The sequence below is a fragment of the Corvus hawaiiensis genome, chromosome 29 (assembly GCF_020740725.1).
Source record: "Corvus hawaiiensis isolate bCorHaw1 chromosome 29, bCorHaw1.pri.cur, whole genome shotgun sequence".
NCBI lineage: Eukaryota > Metazoa > Chordata > Aves > Passeriformes > Corvidae > Corvus > Corvus hawaiiensis.
This window is the reverse complement of record NC_063241.1, coordinates 3,167,392-3,185,011: the sequence shown is the minus strand read 5'-3', so window position 1 is coordinate 3,185,011 and position 17,620 is coordinate 3,167,392. Positions and strand designations below refer to the sequence as shown.

General features: G+C 58.4%; 1 protein-coding gene across 1 annotated transcript; it reads left to right on the top strand.

Moving 5' to 3' along the window:
• The first annotated feature begins 8 nt into the window (after positions 1-8).
• On the top strand, positions 9-17,288 carry SNX27 (sorting nexin 27). Its single transcript, XM_048288816.1, is given in 13 exon segments — positions 9-296; positions 5,828-6,059; positions 6,939-7,131; positions 8,129-8,193; positions 8,916-9,020; positions 9,569-9,647; positions 12,161-12,324; positions 13,131-13,220; positions 13,810-13,926; positions 13,928-13,960; positions 14,497-14,625; positions 14,801-14,860; positions 15,580-17,288. Coding segments are annotated over 13 exon segments (1,575 nt in total). The 5' UTR covers positions 9-36; the 3' UTR covers positions 15,628-17,288.
• Positions 17,289-17,620: the final 332 nt, after the last annotated feature.

Sequence of the window (17,620 nt, the reverse complement as noted above, 5' to 3'; positions counted from 1 at the left end):
CCGGTCTCGTGACGCGCGCCGTGCGCGGAGGCCAAGATGGCGGACGAGGAGGGCGAAGCGCGGCCGGGGGCGCGGAACGGGGCCGGGGAGGGACCCCCGGGCGGGCCCCGCGTCGTCCGCATCGTCAAGTCCGAGTCCGGTTACGGCTTTAACGTCCGCGGGCAAGTGAGCGAGGGCGGGCAGCTGCGCAGCATCAACGGCGAGCTGTACGCGCCGCTGCAGCACGTCAGCGCCGTGCTGGGCGGAGGGGCCGCCGACCGCGCCGGGGTGCGCAAGGGGGACCGCATCCTGGAGGTGTGAGTACGGGGGGGCCGCCCACCCACAGCCCCCCGGCACCCGGCCCCGGGAACGCCCCGCGCACACACGGACACACCCGGGGAGGGCGGGCGTGGGGGTCCTGAGGGGGCTCTGAGGGGGCTGGGCAGGGATGAGGGCGCTCTGAGGGGTCTTTGGAGAGGTTTGGGGGGGTGCTGAGGGGGCTGAGGGTCGTTTGGTGAGGGTGTCATGAAGGGGATTGAGACCCCCGGCTCTTGGTGGGGGTTTGAGGGGCCCTGAGGGGTCTTTGGGGAGGTTTGGGGGGTGATGAGGGGGCTGAGGGTCCCTTGCTGAGGGTGTCGTGAGGGGGGGGTGAGACCCCCGGGCCTTGGTGGGGATTTGGGGGTCCTGAGGGGGCCCTGAGGGGGCTGAGGGCCCTTTGCTGAGGGTGTCATGAGGGGGGGATGAGCCCCCAGCCCTTGTTGGAAATTTGAGGTGTCCTGAGGGGGCTCTGAGGGTCCCTTGGTGAGGTTCTTGTGAGGTTTGGGGGGTGTTGAAAGGGTCCTGAGGAAACTGAGGGTGAGGAGGGTTGGGACCCCCGGCCCGTGATGGGTTTTGGGGGGTCCTGAGAGCTCCGCGGGTCCTTTGGTGGGGGTTTCGTGAGGTTTGAGGGGGAAATGGGGGGGTCCTGAGGGGGCTGCGAGTCCCTTGCTGAGGAGGGGGCTGAGACCCCCAGCCCTTGCTGGGAGTTTGGGGGGTCCTGAGGGGGCTTTTGAGGGTCCCTTGGTGAGGTCCTTGTGAGGTTTGGGGGATTTTGGGGGGGTCCTGAGGGGGTTGAGCCTCACTGGAAGTTGGGGGGTCCCGAAGAGGGGGGCTGAGCCCCCCACCCCTCACCGGGGGCCTCTAAAGGGGGAACCCTTGGATTTGAACATGGGGATCCTCCTGGGGAGGCCGGAGGGGCATTTTTAGGGATAAACCCCTTGGGTTTTTAGGGATAAAGCTCCCGATCCTGGTTCCCTGCATCTTGTGCTCTCCAGCTGCTGCTTTTTTTGCCGCCCCAAAATTGTAACTTTGACCTGGAAAACGCCTTCCCGTGGGAATATTCCCGCTGTGTGGAAACTCATTTTCCCCCCCAAACCTAAAAATCCTGAGACTTTTGGGCTGAAATCCCTCAAATCCCGGCGCAGGGGTTGGTTTTGAGGGATCCCTCCGGATCCTCCGGCCGTTGCACTTCTCTCCGGGCGGGTTAAGTCCAATTACTGATTAATTCCAGGGATTTCCAAGCTGCAGGAATGCTTTGCTGCCAGCTCGGGATGTCCGAGGGGTGTGAGGAGCTGTCGGGACCCGCCCGTGGCCGGTGAATCCCGCAGGAATCCCGGCTGGGATTTGGCTCTGTCTCAGCTGACCCAAATTCCCGATCCTTTGATTTTTCCGTGCGGGAGAAGCGCTGGGAGCGGGGGGAATTCTGCACCTGGATGAGCCAAGTTGAGGGAGCAGCATTCCCAGGCTGGGGGGGGAGGGGTTTTGGGGGCGTTGGGCTGAAATTTTCCCTCATTTTGGGGCGTTTTCGGGAATATTTCGAACGCCGGGTTTGGGGTCAGAGGGAGGTTCGGAGCCTGGTGGTGGAATTCCGGGATTTTGTGGCCGGCGCCAGGTGAGGACCCGGGGCTGTGAATTAATTAAGCCGTGAGGTTAATGATGCTTAGTGATGGTTAACGAGGAGGGTTTGCCTGGGGTCTCCAATTCCTGGTATCCCTATGGAAGCTGGAAAAATTGGGAATTTCCTCTTGGTTTACCCATTTATTTCCTGGGAAAAGTGGCTTTAATTTGTCCCTGTGTCTTGTACGTTCCAATATCCCGATATTCCAATATTCCAATAGCCCTGTATTCCAGCATTTCAGTATTCCAGTATTCCTGTATTCCAGTAATTCAGTATTCCAACAGCCCTGCATTCCTGTATTTCAATATTCCTAAATTCCATTATCCCTAAATTCCAATATCCCCGTATTCCTGTATTCCATTACCCCTATATCCCGGTATTCCAGTACCCCTGCATTCCAACACCCCTACGTTCCCGTTTCCCTGTATTCCCACATTCCAGCATCCCTCTTTTTCTACATTCCCACATTCCCACCTTCCCCTGCACAATCCTCCCCAAACCCCCCAGCCCCACCCCCCGTTCTCCTCGGATCCCTTGAAACCCCAACTCCTGGAATTGCAGCCCCGGCGCGGCCGGAGGAGCAAACAATAACCCGGGATTCCCAGAATAGCTCCGATTTCCCTTCCTCCCGCCGGGAGCAGCGGGAACGGCCCGGGAGAGGGGGGGCCCATCCGCATCCCGGTTCCTCCGGAGCGCCCAGGGCGGGGAGCTCCCGGGAGGAGCTGCCGGGCGGATCTGGGGTGTCTCGGGGGCGTTTATTCCCTGCGGGATTCCGTTCCCACCTCCTGGAATTCCCGGCAGACTGCCCGAGGAGGGGAGTTCTTGAGCGAGGAGGTTGTTCTGCTCCTGAGGAATTCCTGCTGGGATTTCAGGGGATGTCTGGGATGTGGTCGCTCACCTGTGGCTCTGGCACTCCACAGCTCATCCCTATCCCGGAAAAGCCCGAGACCTCCCATCCGAGCGTGTTTTCCATGAAAAATCCCCTCTTCCTGATCCTCATCCGATGCTCCAGGTGCTGCCTGGATGCTCCCGCGCTCGCTCCAGGTCCTTTTTCCATCCCTCCCTCCCGGATCCCGCATCCGGCTCATCCCTGTGCCTTCCCGAGGCTCTGGAACGCTCCGGAATCCCCGAGGGCATCAGAGACGGACGGCGGGAGCCAACTGAGCTCTTGGTTAGCGCCCGGAATGCCGATCCTGATTAATCCGACCGGGAAGAGGAGCTCCGGAGCTGCCTGGGAAATGACGGAACAGAGGAAAAAGGGATTTATCCCGAACGTTGGGTGGGACAATGGCCGGGTTTAGGTGGGATGGGCAGGGCTGGGGGATCCTGGATCCCACCAGACTCGTTCCTGTGGTGGGGAAACCTCCAGAATGGGCGCGGCACCGGGAAGGAGTCAGGTTTTGATGGAATAACCCCCGGAATCGGCGTCTTCCCAACGTTTATGTGCCAGGCCAAAGGCTTTTCCCTCGGGAGATGGGATTTTCCATCCCTCCGTGGGCTCAGGTCCCATTTCATGGGATGGGAGAAGCCGGCTCTGCCTTGGAAAAGTCCGGAATGGTCTCTGTGCCGGAGGCGGGAGCTGCTGGCTCAGCGCATTCCCGGCGCTGCTGGGAATTCACTCCGGGAATGGGCAGCGGGAATTTCCTCATCCGGAGGCTCTGAGTGGGGTCTTCAGCCTTGGAAAACTTAGGGAGTGGATTGGATCAGCCTGGAAACCCTAAAATCCCTCTGATCAGCAGCTGATTCCTCTTCCTTTCCTCTGGAATTCCTCGGATCCTTCATCCACCCCATCCAAGCACAGAGGTCTCCATCCCCAGGAATCTCCTTCCCCACTTCCCTGGCAGACCCAGAGCCGGGGGATTTTCCACAGTCCTGGCGGAAAGTGACTCATTCCCTGTCGGAACGGGAGCCCCGGAACGTTTTCCGTGTCACGGGGCCCTTGCTCACCCATCCGTGTCGGCGTGATGGGAATTCTGCTTCATCCGTTCTTCCTGAGGAGGATTCCAGGATCCCAGGATCTCCTGCCCTTTCCCAGCAGCTTCCCCATGGAGGATTCCCGGATCCCAGGATCTCCTGCCCTTTCCCAGCAGCTTCCCCATGGAGGATTCCCGGATCCCAGCCCAGCTGCTGGAGGAGGAGGAGACGTTTTCCACGCTGCCTTCCACAGATTCAGGGAATTTTGAGGATGGACTGAGGAGCTTCTTCCCAGCTCCGTGGAAGAAGGGGGCTGGGAGCATTTGGGAGCCCCTGGAAGAGGAATTCCATGAGAAATCCAACCAGCTCCAAGGAATCCCGAGCTTTTCCCACTGGAATGAAGGGGAAGGAGACTCCCCCATCCTGCAGCGGGAAGTGCCGGAAGCTCCCGCTCCGGAGGGGGAGCCCCTTCCGCATTCCCAAAAAAAAAGGGATTTATCGGGGGAGGAATGTTGCTGGGAATGGCTCTCCTCGGTTTCCCATCCCATGGAAAAGGATCCCTTGGATCTGGTGTCGTCTGTAGGATCGGGATGTCCTTTCCGGGGGAACCCAGCTCCCCTCACATTCCCCGGATTCCCTCAAGGATCCTTTTCCAGCTCCAAGCAGAGCCAGAAGCTTGAGGAGCATCCCGGTGTCCCTTTTTCTTGGGAAAAGGCTCCCGGATCCCGCGGATCCGTGGCTGCTGCGCTTCCGTCCTGGATTTGACATTCCCTTCCTTCCTGGATTCCAGCCTCGGTTGCCATGGTGACTTTATCCCAAAGTTCTGACACCTTGGAGACACGAGCAGGGAAGCATCCGAGCTTGGGAAGACCCTCTGGGAGCGATGGAGAGCCGGGATTTTTGGGAATAAAACGATGCCTTGTGGGAATTCCGGGTCCTGTCCGTGCCCCTTCCCAGAATTTCAGAGAGAAAACATCCAAGGGTTGCTCCGTTACCCCTTTTCCTTGGAATAACACAGAAGCTCTGAGAGGTTTGGATGGCTCTGGGCCGTGCTGGAGCTGCAGGAAACTTCTCCAGCTGCTGGAAAAGTTGGGATTTTCAATCCTGGATCCCTCACCCGGAATTTTCAGTGCAGATCTGACCTTTCCGGGGTGATTCCCGTGAGGGAAAATTCCATAAAAAGGGATGGATGGGAGCGATGAGAGCTGGGGATGGAAGGCCAAATCCCACGAGGGATCCTGGGAACGGGAGAAGGACAACTCCAGGGGTTTTGGTGGAGAAATTCCTCAGTGGGAATCGGGAAATCCCTCAGCTCGTTTGTTCCGGGCTCATCCCAGAGGACTTCTGGGGAAGGGATCCCTCGTCTCCGAGGCAGCTGGGGAATGTCTTGGGAATGGGGACGGGGAGGACGCAGGCGATGGAGCTGAGCCGGGTGGGGAGGAGGAGCTGATCCTGGCCGTGCTCCCGGAGCACGTTGGGATATCTGAAATAATTTGGAATACTTGGAATACTGAAAATAATCAGAACATCTGTGTTGGAATATTTGGAATGTTTAAAACACTTGGAAATTCATCGGAATATTTATTTATACTCGGAATATTGAAAATAGTTTGGGAATACCTACATTGGAGCATTCGGAGTATCCGGAATATTTAAAATAACTCCAATTTAAATTTAAATTAACTCCCATTTAAATAAACTTATATATTTAAGTGCACTTAGCATTAATTTTAAACATTCCGAACTTTTTAATACTCCAGGTATTTTTAATGTCCCGAACGTTTTCCGTATCCCGAACATTTTCCGTATCCCGAACGTTTTCCGTATCCCGAACATTTTCCACACCCCAAGTATCTTTAAGCACTTAAGGAATTTGACCGAAGCAGCGGAGCCGCGTCCCCGCTCCCCCACAGCTCAAAGCCCCGAGCCCAGCGGGACGTGGCCCCGAATCCGTCGGTGGGAATCCCGCAGGGATCTGGGCCTTTCTGCTCCCGCCAGGAACGGGGTGAACGTGGAAGGCGCCACGCACAAGCAGGTGGTGGATCTGATCCGCGCCGGCGAGAAGGAGCTGGTGCTCACCGTGCTCTCGGTGCCGCCGCACGAGGCCGAGAGCCTGGAGCCGCCCGAGGAGCCGCTGGGCCAGGCCTTCTACGACTACAGCGAGAAGCAGGCGGTGCCCATCTCCATCCCCACCTACAAGCACGTGGAGCAGAACGGAGAGAAGTTCGTGGTGAGGCGGCCGCGGCGCTCGGAGCGCGGCGGGAGCCCCGGGGCTGCGGGTTGGCTCGTTTGTGGGGAGGAGGGGATTGGTTTGCCCCAAAAATGGCAGGGGTTTCCCTCAAATTGGCAGCGTTTTGCCCCAAAATGGCAGGGGTTTCCCTCAAATTGGCAGCGTTTTGCCCTAAAATGGCAGGGGTTTCCCTCAAATTAGCAGGGTTTTGCCCTAAAATTAGCAGCGTTTTGCCCTAAAATGGCAGGGGTTTCCCTCAAATTGCAGCGTTTTGCCCCAAAATGGCAGGGGTTTCCCTCAAATTGCGGCGTTTTGACCTCAAATTAGCAGCGTTTTGCCCTAAAATGGCAGGGTTTTGCCCTAAAATGGCAGGGGTTTCCCTCAAATTAGCAGCGTTTTGCCCTCAAATTAGCAGGGTTTTGCCCTCAAATTAGCAGAATTTTGCCCCAAAATGGTAGGGGTTTGCCCCAAAATGCCAGGATTTTGCCCAAAATGGCAGGGGTTTGCCCTCAAATTAGCAGGGTTTTGCCTAAATTACCAGGGGTTTGCCCCAAATCCATCCTCACCCCAAAATCCCTCCTCATTCCCCAACCCCTCTTTCCACAAGGGTGAGCGCGGCTGAGCCGTGGCAAGCGTTCGGGAATTTTTGGGAACATTTGGGAACATTTGGTAATACTTGGGAACGTTTGGGAATTTCTGGGAATGTTTGGGAACGCTTGGGAATTTTGGGGGAACTCCTGGGAATGTTCGGGAACGTTTGGGAATTTCTGGGGAATTTCTGGGAACGTTGGGGAATTTCTGGGGAATTTTTTTGGGAATGTTCGGGACCGCTTGGGAATTTCTGGGGAATTCCTGGGAATGTTCGGGAACGCTCCCCAGGTGTACAACGTGTACATGGCCGGGCGCCAGCTGTGCTCCAAGCGCTACCGGGAATTCGCCATCCTGCACCAGAACCTGAAGCGGGAATTCACCAACTTCACCTTCCCGCGCCTGCCCGGCAAGTGGCCGTTCTCGCTGTCCGAGCAGCAGCTGGACGCCCGCCGGAGGGGCCTGGAGGAGTACCTGGAGAAGGGTGCGGAGCCGGCGCTCGCCGGGATCGCCACGGGCGGGGTTCGGGGCTGGCGAGGGGGGGTTTCGCCCCGCCTGGGTGGGATTGGGGGCTGGAGCTCCTTGGATCCGCCTTGGAGAGGGTCTGGATCCGTGGGGGGCCACCAGGACATGGAACACGGGGAGGCAGCGGGGACAGGAGGGGAGCCGGAGGGGACCCAGGGACAGGAGGGGACCCAGGGACAGGAGGGGAGCCGGAGGTGACCCAGGGACAGGAGGGGACCCAGGGACAGGAGGGGACCCAGGGGACAGGAGGGGACCCAGAGGTGACCTGGAGGGGCAGAAGGGGACCCAGAGGTGACCCAGGGACAGGAGGTGACCCAGAGGTGGCCTGGAGGTGACCCAGGGGACAGGAGGAGACCCAGGGGACAGGAGGAGACCCAGGGGACAGGAGGTGACCCAGAGGTGACCCAGGGACAGGAGGGGACCCAGAAGTGACCCAGGGAGAGGAGGGGACCTGGAGGTGATCCAGGGACAGGAGGAGACCCAGGGACAGGAGGAGACCCAGAGGTGACCCAGGGACAGGAGGTGACCCAGAGGTGACCCGGAGGTGACCCAGGGACAGGAGGGGACCCAGGGACAGGAGGGGACCCAGAAGTGACCCAGGGACAGGAAGGGACCCAGGGGACAGGAGGAGACCCAGGGGACAGGAGGTGACCCAGAGGTGACCCAGGGACAGGAGGTGACCCAGGGGACATTCAGTCTCCTTGGAGAGGTTCTGGATCCATGGGGGGACACCGGGACAGGGAGAACACGGAGTTAGCAGTGACCTGGGGACAGGAGGAGACCCGGAGGTGACCCGGGGCAGGAATTCCCCTCGGGACGCGCCGGGATGTCGGGAAGGGGATGTTGGGGTGCTCCGGAGGGGGACGTTGCTGCGGATCCCGGTGGCGGATCCCAGGGGCGGATCCCGGTGGCGGATCCCGGTGACAGATCCCGGTGACGTCCCGCGTGTCCCGCAGTGTGCTCCATCCGGGTCATCGGCGAGAGCGACATCATGCAGGAATTCTTGTCGGAGTCGGACGAGGTGGGTGGCGTCATCCCGCGGAATTCCATGGGAAAAACCCCTTCCATGGAAGCGCCGAGGTGGGGAAACCCCTCCTGCCCACCCGTCCCCCAGGCCACCCCTGATCCGTGTCCCGAGTGCCGCATCCACGGGGTTTTGGGACAATCCCGCCCGTATTTTATGGGATTGAGGCGTGGCCCAACAGAATTCCATGGGAAAAAGCTTCCAAGGCCTTCCATGGAATGCCAGGGTTGGAAAAGCCCTCGGAGCTCCTCATATCCAGCTGTCCCCGAGGCCCCCCCAATCCGTGTCCCCGAGTGCCACATCCGTGGATGTTTTGGGACAATTCCACCCGTTTTGGATGGATTTGATTCATTCCAAGCTCCCAGAATTCCTCCAAACCCCACAATCCTTCGGGATACAGGGAGCAGGCTGGGAATGAGCAGCTCAGGGGGGGCAGCCTGGGAATTCCAGAGGCTGAATCCATCTGGATCCTGAAATCCCCAATTTTGGGACAATTCCAGGGATGGAATTCCACCCCTGCCCAGGCCCGCGAAGGAACGCCGGAATTCCGCAGAGGAATTTTCCCAAATATCCCACCCGGACCTCCCCTGGCACAACCTGGAGAAGAACCCAACTCCACCCCTCTTCCCGCTGCGGGATTTTGGAGGGATCCCAAATCCCTGGGATAAAAACAAACGTGGGTTTGTTGACTTTTTTTGGGATTTTTCCCTTTTTCCCAGAATTACAACGGCGTCTCCGACGTGGAGCTGCGCGTGGCGCTCCCGGACATCACCACGGTGACGGTGAGGGTGAAGAAGAACAGCACCACGGACCAGGTGTACCAGGTGAGCCCTTCCCACCTGCAGTTTCCACACCCTCACCTCCATTTTCCTTCCCCCCCGCTGGATTTTCCTCTTTCCCACCTGGAATTTCCTCCTTTCCCGCCTGGATTTCCCCCACTTTTAGAGGATTTTAGGGATAAATTCCGGACCCTGGCCCAGGTTATCCCATGGGTTCCCTATGGATCCATCAGATCTGTGGATTTTAGGGAATGAAAGCACACAAGGGGGAGACCCTTTGGAAAAAGAAGCTCCAAATTTCCCTGGAAAAGAGCAGGAAGTCCAGAATCCCTTGGATAAACGGGATTTGGGCAGGCTGGGGACAAAACCCCTGGAATTTCCCGCTGACTTTCAACCACGGGATGATCCCCAGTGGGAATTTTCCCCTCGGGAATCCGAGCTGGATCCCAGCCTCAATCTCCCCCTGGGAACAGCTGGAAGAATGGGGGGAGAATCTCTAAAAAGCCCTCCTTGAGAGCGGTTTTTTTGGGAATTCCGGGGAGCTCTCGGGGGCGGGCGGCCGGCGCTGATCCCGCTTTCCCGGCGTTTCCCAGGCGGTGGCTGCCAAGGTGGGCATGGACAGCGTCACCGCCAACTACTTCGCGCTCTTCGAGGTCATCAACCACTCCTTCGGTGAGCGCCGAGCGCCGCGGGAGCCGCAGGGATGGGGCCGTGGGCCGGGGAAAGGATCCCTGCGATCCGATCCCAAGGGCGAATCCCAACCCAGGGCCGATCCTAAGGGCGAATCCCAACCTAGGGCCGATCCTAAGGGTGAATCCCAACCCAGGGGCCGATCCCAAGGGCGAATCCCAACCCAGGGCCGATCCCAACGCCGAATCCCAACCCAAGGGCCGATCCTAAGGGCGAATCCCAACCCAGGGGCCGATCCCAAGGGCGAATCCCAACCCAGGGCCGATCCCAACGCCGAATCCCAACCCAAGGGCCGATCCCAAGGGCGAATCCCAACCCAGGGCCGATCCCAACGCCGAATCCCAACCCAAGGGCCGATCCTAAGGGCGAATCCCAACCCAGGGCCGATCCTAAGAGTGAATCCCAACCTAGGGGCCGATCCCAAGGGTGAATCCCAACCCAGGGCCGATCCCAAGGGCGAATCCCAACCCAGGGCCGATCCCAAGGGTGAATCCCAACCCAAGGGCCGATCCCAAGGCTGAATCCCAACCCAGGGGCCGATCCCAAGGGCGAATCCCAACCCAGGGCCGATCCCAAGGCTGAATCCCAACCCAGGGCCGATCCCAACACCGAATCCCAACCCAGGGCCGATCCCAAGGGCGAATCCCAACCCAGGGGCCGATCCCAAGGCTGAATCCCAACCCAGGGGCCGATCCCAAGGGCGAATCCCAACCCAGGGGCCGATCCCAAGGGCGAATCCCAACCCAAGGGCCGATCCCAAGGCTGAATCCCAACCCAGGGCCGATCCCAAGGGCGAATCCCAACCCAAGGGCCGATCCCAAGGGCGAATCCCAACCCAGGGCCGATCCCAAGGCTGAATCCCAACCCAGGGGCCGATCCCAAGGGCGAATCCCAACCCAGGGCCGATCCCAAGGCTGAATCCCAACCCAGGGGCCGATCCCAAGGGCGAATCCCAACCCAAGGGCCGATCCCAAGGCTGAATCCCAACCCAGGGCCGATCCCAAGGGTGAATCCCAACCCAAGGGCCGATCCCAAGGCTGAATCCCAACCCAGGGGCCGATCCCAAGGGCGAATCCCAACCCAGGGCCGATCCCAAGGGCGAATCCCAACCCAGGGGCCGATCCCAAGGGCGAATCCCAACCCAGGGCCGATCCCAAGGCTGAATCCCAACCCAGGGCCGATCCCAAGGGCGAATCCCAACCCAGGGGCCGATCCCAAGGGCGAATCCCAACCCAGGGGCCGATCCCAAGGGCGAATCCCAACCCAGGGGCCGATCCCAAGGGCGAATCCCAACCCAGGGCCGATCCCAAGGCTGAATCCCAACCCAGGGCCGATCCCAAGGGCGAATCCCAACCCAGGGCCGATCCCAACACCGAATCCCAACCCAGGGCCGATCCCAAGGGCGAATCCCAACCCAGGGGCCGATCCCAAGGGCGAATCCCAACCCAGGGGCCGATCCCAAGGCTGAATCCCAACCCAGGGCCGATCCCAAGGGCGAATCCCAACCCAGGGCCGATCCCAAGGGCTGAATCCCAACCCAGGGGCCGATCCCAAGGGCGAATCCCAACCCAGGGCCGATCCCAAGGGCGAATCCCAACCCAGGGCCGATCCCAAGGGCGAATCCCAACCCAGGGGCCGATCCCAAGGGTGAATCCCAACCCAGGGGCCGATCCCAACACCGAATCCCAACCCAGGGGCCGATCCCAAGGGCGAATCCCAACCCAGGGGCCGATCCCAAGGGTGAATCCCAACCCAGGGGCCGATCCCAACACCGAATCCCAACCCAGGGGCCGATCCCAAGGGTGAATCCCAACCCAGGGCCGATCCCAAGGCTGAATCCCAACCCAAGGGCCGATCCCAACACCGAATCCCAACCCAGGGCCGATCCCAACGCCGAATCCCAACCCAGGGGCCGCCTCCGGGAGTTTCTGGGATAGTTCCTGGGATGGCAGCTCCACCCTGACCTGAGCCCTTGGGGTCATTTGGGAGCCATTTGGGAAGGTTTGGGGTCATTTTGGAAGGATTTGGGATTGTTTTGGAGGATTTGGGATCCTTTTGGTGGATTTTGGGGTAATTTTATAGGATTTGGGATCCTTTTGGAGGATTTTGGGGGTCATTTTGGAGGATTTTGGGGGTCATTTTGGAGGATTTGGGATCCTTTTGGAGGATTTTGGAGTCATTTTGGAGGATTTGGGACCTTTTGGAGGATTTTGGGGGGTCATTTTGGAGGATTTTGGGGTAATTTTGTAGGATTTGGGATCATTTTGTAGGATTTGGGAGAATTTTGGAGGATTTGGGATCCTTTTGTAGGATTTAGGATCCTTTTGGAGGATTTGGGGGGTCATTTTGTAGGATTTGGGATCCCTTTGGAGGATTTGGGGGGTCATTCTGGTAGACTTGGAGGTTCCGACGCCGATTTTTTCGGCCGCCCTGGGATCCCCGCCGTCCCCACGGCCCGGCCTCGCCATTCCTGTGCTTTTCCCGGCTTTTCCCAGTGCGGAAGTTGGCTCCCAACGAGTTCCCGCACAAGCTCTACGTGCAGAACTACACCTCGGCCGTGCCGGGGACGTGCCTGACGCTGCGCAAGTGGCTCTTCACCACCGAGGAGGAGGCGCTGCTCAACGACAACGACCTGGCCGTCGCCTACTTCTTCCACCAGGTGCGGAATTCCCGCCCGGAATTCCCGGGGGAGCGCCGGGGGAGGCCTCTGGGGAGCGCCGGAGTTGGGGCTCGGTGGGAAAATCGGGGAATTTTGGTTGTTTCCGGTGGGATCGAGGCAACCCCGAAGTTCTCGAGGCGCCCCAGGATCCCCCAGGTGAGGAGTTCCCAGCTGGAATTCCGCTGGAATGCGCGTTGGCCTCAGGAAAGGTCGCCGGGAGGTGGCTGAGCCCGGGGGTCGATCCCGACTTTGGGAATTCCACCCATTTCTCATGGAATTCTCCCCATTATCCCACCTGGCCTGACCTGGGGCCTGTTCCTCCGGTTGTTCCCTGGGAAAAGAGGCCGATCCTGCATTTTCCTGGAATAAAGGGATCTAAATGGATATAAAATTGATATGAAATCAGTGATTTTCCAATGTTTTGGTTTCCCAGCCTGGAATTTGCCCGGTTTCCTCCCTTTGGAAGTTGGGAAGGGGCTCAGTCCCGAAGGAAAATCCCCTTTCCCTGCTTTAAATGGGAAAACCCCTTTTCCCACCGACATTCCAGCGCCCAAGTCCCAAGCATCCCCAGCCTTCCCAAATGCATCCTCCCATCCCGAGGAACCTTTTCCCAAACTCCCTGTGGATATTCCAGCACCTCCCCGAGGCCGTTGTGGAACTGGGATGGGAAAACCCCACCTTGGAGCCTTTTTGGGGCTGGAATTTGGGATCAGATCCCCTGAGGGTGAAGCGGGAGCTGGCTCCTCCTCCAATCCCGAATTCCCGGATTTTTCCCGATTTTTCCCAGTTTTTCCCCCTCTTTCCAGGCCATTGATGATGTCAAGAAAGGCTACATCAAAGCCGAGGAGAAATCCTACCAGCTGCAGAAGCTCTGCGAGCAGAGGAAGATGGTCATGGTGAGTGAGCCCGGCCTTTCCCGGGAGCGGGCCGGGGCGAGGCTCTGCAATGGCTTATCCAGAGAATTCCTGGATTTCCCACCCCTGGAAGTGGCCAAGGCAGGTTGGGACAGTGGGAATGTCCCTGAATGTGGATTTTTAAGGATCTTTAAGGTCCTTCCAACCCAAATCGTTGCTGTGGATTCAGAGGGGATTTTAGGGATAAATCCTTTCCTGGGAGGAGGGTGGGAGGCCCTGGCCCAGGTGATTCCCTGGATCCCACATCCCTGGAAGTGTCCAAGGCCAGGCTGGAGCCACCTGGGATAGGGGAAGGCGTCCCTGCCCTTGGAATTGGGATGGGATCAGATGTCCCTTCCCACCCAAACCATTCCGGGATTCCCTGGGCTGGCTCCGATGGGATTTGAGGGATGAATCCCAGAGCCTGGCCCAGGTGATTCCACAGATTCCCCACCCCTGGAGCCACCTGGGACAGCGGGAATGTCCCTGCCCGTGGGATGGAGGTGGGATTTAAGGTCCCCTCCATCCCAACCATTCCGGGATCCCTCTGGGATCCGTATCCCGGCGAATCCCTGGAATTCTGTTCCCGCAGTACCTGAACATGCTGCGGACGTGCGAGGGCTACAACGAGATCACCTTCCCGCACTGCTCCTGCGACTCGCGGCGCAAGGGCCACGTCATCTCGGCCATCAGCATCCGCCACTTCAAGCTTGCACGCCTGCACCGAGGAGGGGCAGCTCGAGGTACTCGGCATCCCCGGAATTCCGGCGCCGCCGGCCCCGACCCCGCGGCTTCGGATCTGCGCCGTCGCCGGGTTTCCGCTCCCGTGGGCTCGTCCCGGTTCCTCGGGGCTCACCCCGGGCTCCTCCCCGACCTCCCAGATCCCAGACCCCTGGGGGTCCCGGATCCCCGACCCCACGCCTTGGATTTGCACCTCTGTGGTGTCTCCAGATCCCCGGGACCATCCCCGGTGTCCCTGGGGTCATCCCTGACCTCCCGCCCTGGAGGTACGCCTGCTCCACGTCCCCACATCCCCGGCGGCTCCTGAGGTCTCCGGTGGCATTTGGGAAGCGCGGCCGTTGCTCTCCAGGATAATCTGGGAATCATCCCAGACAAATCCACCTCTCCCCTCACCCCCGGAGCGCTCCCGAGGCCTCCCGATCCCGGCGCTCCCCCGGCGTTCCGGGGCTCCCCCCGTGCCCCTGCTCCGTTCCCGGCCCCGTTCCCGGCCCCGTTCCCGGCCCCGTTCCCGGCCCACGCGGAGTCGGAATTCCCGCAGAACCAGGTGATCGCGTTCGAGTGGGAGGAGATGCAGCGGTGGGACACGGACGAGGAGGGCATGGCCTTCTGCTTCGAGTACGCGCGCGGCGAGAAGAAACCGCGCTGGGTCAAGATCTTCACCCCCTACGTGAGTGTCCCGATCCCGCCCGGAATCCCCGCGGCCGATTTTGGGAAGGGAGGAGCTGGGGGGGTGGTCCTGGAGGTCAGTCCCGGGAGAGGCTGATTCCCGCCCGGAGCTCCTCCCTGCCCCTGGATCTCCTGGATTTCCCGGGATATTCCCGAGTTCCCGTTTTCCCCGGCAGTTCAATTACATGCACGAGTGCTTCGAGCGGGTGTTCTGCGAGCTCAAGTGGAGGAAGGAGGTGAGAATTCCCAACTTTTCCCTTCTCCAGGGGGTTCCCAGCAGGAACTGGGGCTCCTGGGCCTCAAGTCCGGCTCCCGCAGGGAATGCCCGGGGAATCCCGGGATGGGGAAAAGCAGGAGGGCTCCAGAGGGAAAATGATTGAGGTGCAGGTGGAAAAAGGAGCTGCAGCTGTGGGGAAAATTCCTGGAGGGGGGAATGACCGGGATAAACCTGGGAAAAATCTGGGAAAAGCCACCTCATGGAGATGGGAATGAACTGGGATAAGAGTGGGGTAAGTGTGGGAAAAGCCTCCTGCAGGTGGGACTGGGATAAATCTGGGAAAAGCTTCCTGGAGGTGGAAATAATTGGGATAAATCTGGGATAAAAGTGGGAAAAGAGGGCCCCTAAAACCATTCCCGGATTGGGATTTCCCCTGGAGCAGCTGATTCGGGAAGGGGGAGGTGTTTAAATCCCGGCTGCTCCTGGGGTTTTTTTGGGAAAACCGAAGCCTCCGTCCTTTTCCCGGGATCCCCGAGGGCAGGGAGGGAATCCTTCCCTTTTCCCATCCCGCTTTTGGGAGCTGGGAATTCTCTGGGAGCATCAAATGGGGCTTAACCCTGGGGCTGGGATAACCCAAGGCGGGTTTGAGGCATTCCCGTTTTCCCAGAAATCCAATGGGAATTCCCCGTTCTCCGGGTTCTGCCGCCTTCACGTTGTCCCTTCTTCCTTCTTTTCCAGAACCTTTTCCAGCTGGTCAGGTCACAGCAAAGGGACGCGGCCACTTAACCCCGGCAGCTTTTCCATGAATCCCAAGAAATCCGTTATTGTATTAAAGCCCCCCCCGAACTAAATCTCATTAATTCCAAATCCATTCGTGCCCGTCATCTTTATGGAATTCCAGAGGAAAAATCTGGGAAAAGCCGCCTGCGGGGGCTCCTTTTTCCCACTCGGATCCAGCTCCAAGGCCGGGAATTTTGGGATTTTTTTTTTTTTTTTTTTTTTTTTTTTTTAACAACTGGAATTATAAAATTGGATTTTTCTGCCGGGTCGGAGGTGGGGAAAAAAGTGGGGAAAAAAAGCCAGGAACAAACCCTGGGAATGTTTAATTCCTGCCTGGGTATCCATGGGAATAATTCCTTTCCAGTTCCATGGGGTGGCTGCAGCTTTTTAAAGGGATTTTCCGCCCGTTTTTCCTCCCGATCCGGCTTTTTTTAAGGACTGGAGAGGAAAAGAACCAGGAAAAAAATCCCAAAGGAGTAGAATTCCAAGGAAATGCCTCTCCCGGCACAAGGATCCGCTCCTGGCTTCGTATTCCTGTGTTTTTGGGGAATTTTGGGTGTTTTCCCAGGGAGTTGGGGATGTCTGGCTCCTTGGGATGGGATCCAGGCGATTCCAGGATTGCAGGTCCCAAGGCAGGAGCAGCTCCCGGGAGGAAAAATCACCTGGAAAAGCCGATTTTCCCTGGTTTTGAGCAGGATTTTTCCATGGATTGGGTGGATGTGCAGCTTCCAGGAGGAAAAACAACCGGAAAAGCCGTTTTTCCTTGGTTTTAAACAGAATTTTTCCAGGATTTTGACCAGGATCCAGTGGCTGGGCAGTTCCCAGAAGGAAAAATCACCTGGAAAAGCTGTTTTTCCCTACTTTTGAGGTCTTTTCCATGGCTTGGGAGGAAAAATAGGGTGGAAAAGCCGTTTTTCCATTTTTAGTGGGATTTTTCCATGGATCTGCTCTCCAAGCAGTTCCCAGGAGGAAAAAGCACCTGGAAAAGCCGATTTTCCCTGGTTTGGGGCTGGCCCGGAGCTGGTTCCTCCGGCTCCCGCCGGGGTTTGGGGTGGATTTGGGAATATTTGGAACCAAAAACCCGGGAGGGGCGTCCTGGCCCCATTCCCGAGCCCTGGAATGAGCGGGAATGGCTCCGAAGTGGGATTTTCCCCAAAATCCCCGTTTTGGATCCCTGGAGCTGGGATGGGGGAGATTTTGGGGAGGGGGGGAAATCCCAAATCCTCGGCTCTGGAGCAGCTGGGAGCTGGGAATAAATCCCGTTAATTGGATCCCTGTCATTAATTGGATTCCCGTTGTCCCCAGGAGCCCCGAGCCGGGAATGGGAGGGAAAACTGGGAGAGGTTTGGGATCCCCCAAACCCCCCTAAGACCAATTTGGGTAAAATCCCGGGAAAATCCCGATTTTGATCCCAAATTAAACCAGCCCCACATTCCAAGGGAGCGGAGGGAGCTGAAGTCTCTCCGGGGATTTTTTTATCCAAAAAAAAAAAAAAAAAGAAAAAAACCCTGGAAAAAGGGAAAAATCGGTCAAAAAAAGCCCCCCCTGCCCAGCTTTTCCCATTTTCCCACTTCCAGCTGCTCCCGGCGTTCCCATTCCTCGGGAAAAGCCCCTTTAGTGTAATTAATTGTAACATATTCTTTTAAATAAATGGATTTATTGAGGAAGCCCCCGCGGGGCCGTGGCTGTGCTCCTTCCCGCGAGGGGAAACTCCCCCTCCCCACCCCGAAACCTGGGAGGAATCCAAGGCTGAACTCCGGGACTTCGGGAATCGGGTGGGTTTGAAGGGTGGTCTGAATTTATTGATTTCGACAGAAAAAAAAAACCAATTAAAAAAGAGAGAAAAATGAAATTGGGACAAGAACCGCGAGAAACGGCAAAGAAACAAAGCCTCGAGGCCGGGGGGGCAGCGCCCCTCCCCCAACCCCCCCAGACCCCCCGAAATCCCCCCGAAATGGGGGGGACACCGAGGGGGCCCCACCCCCCCTTTATGTACAGC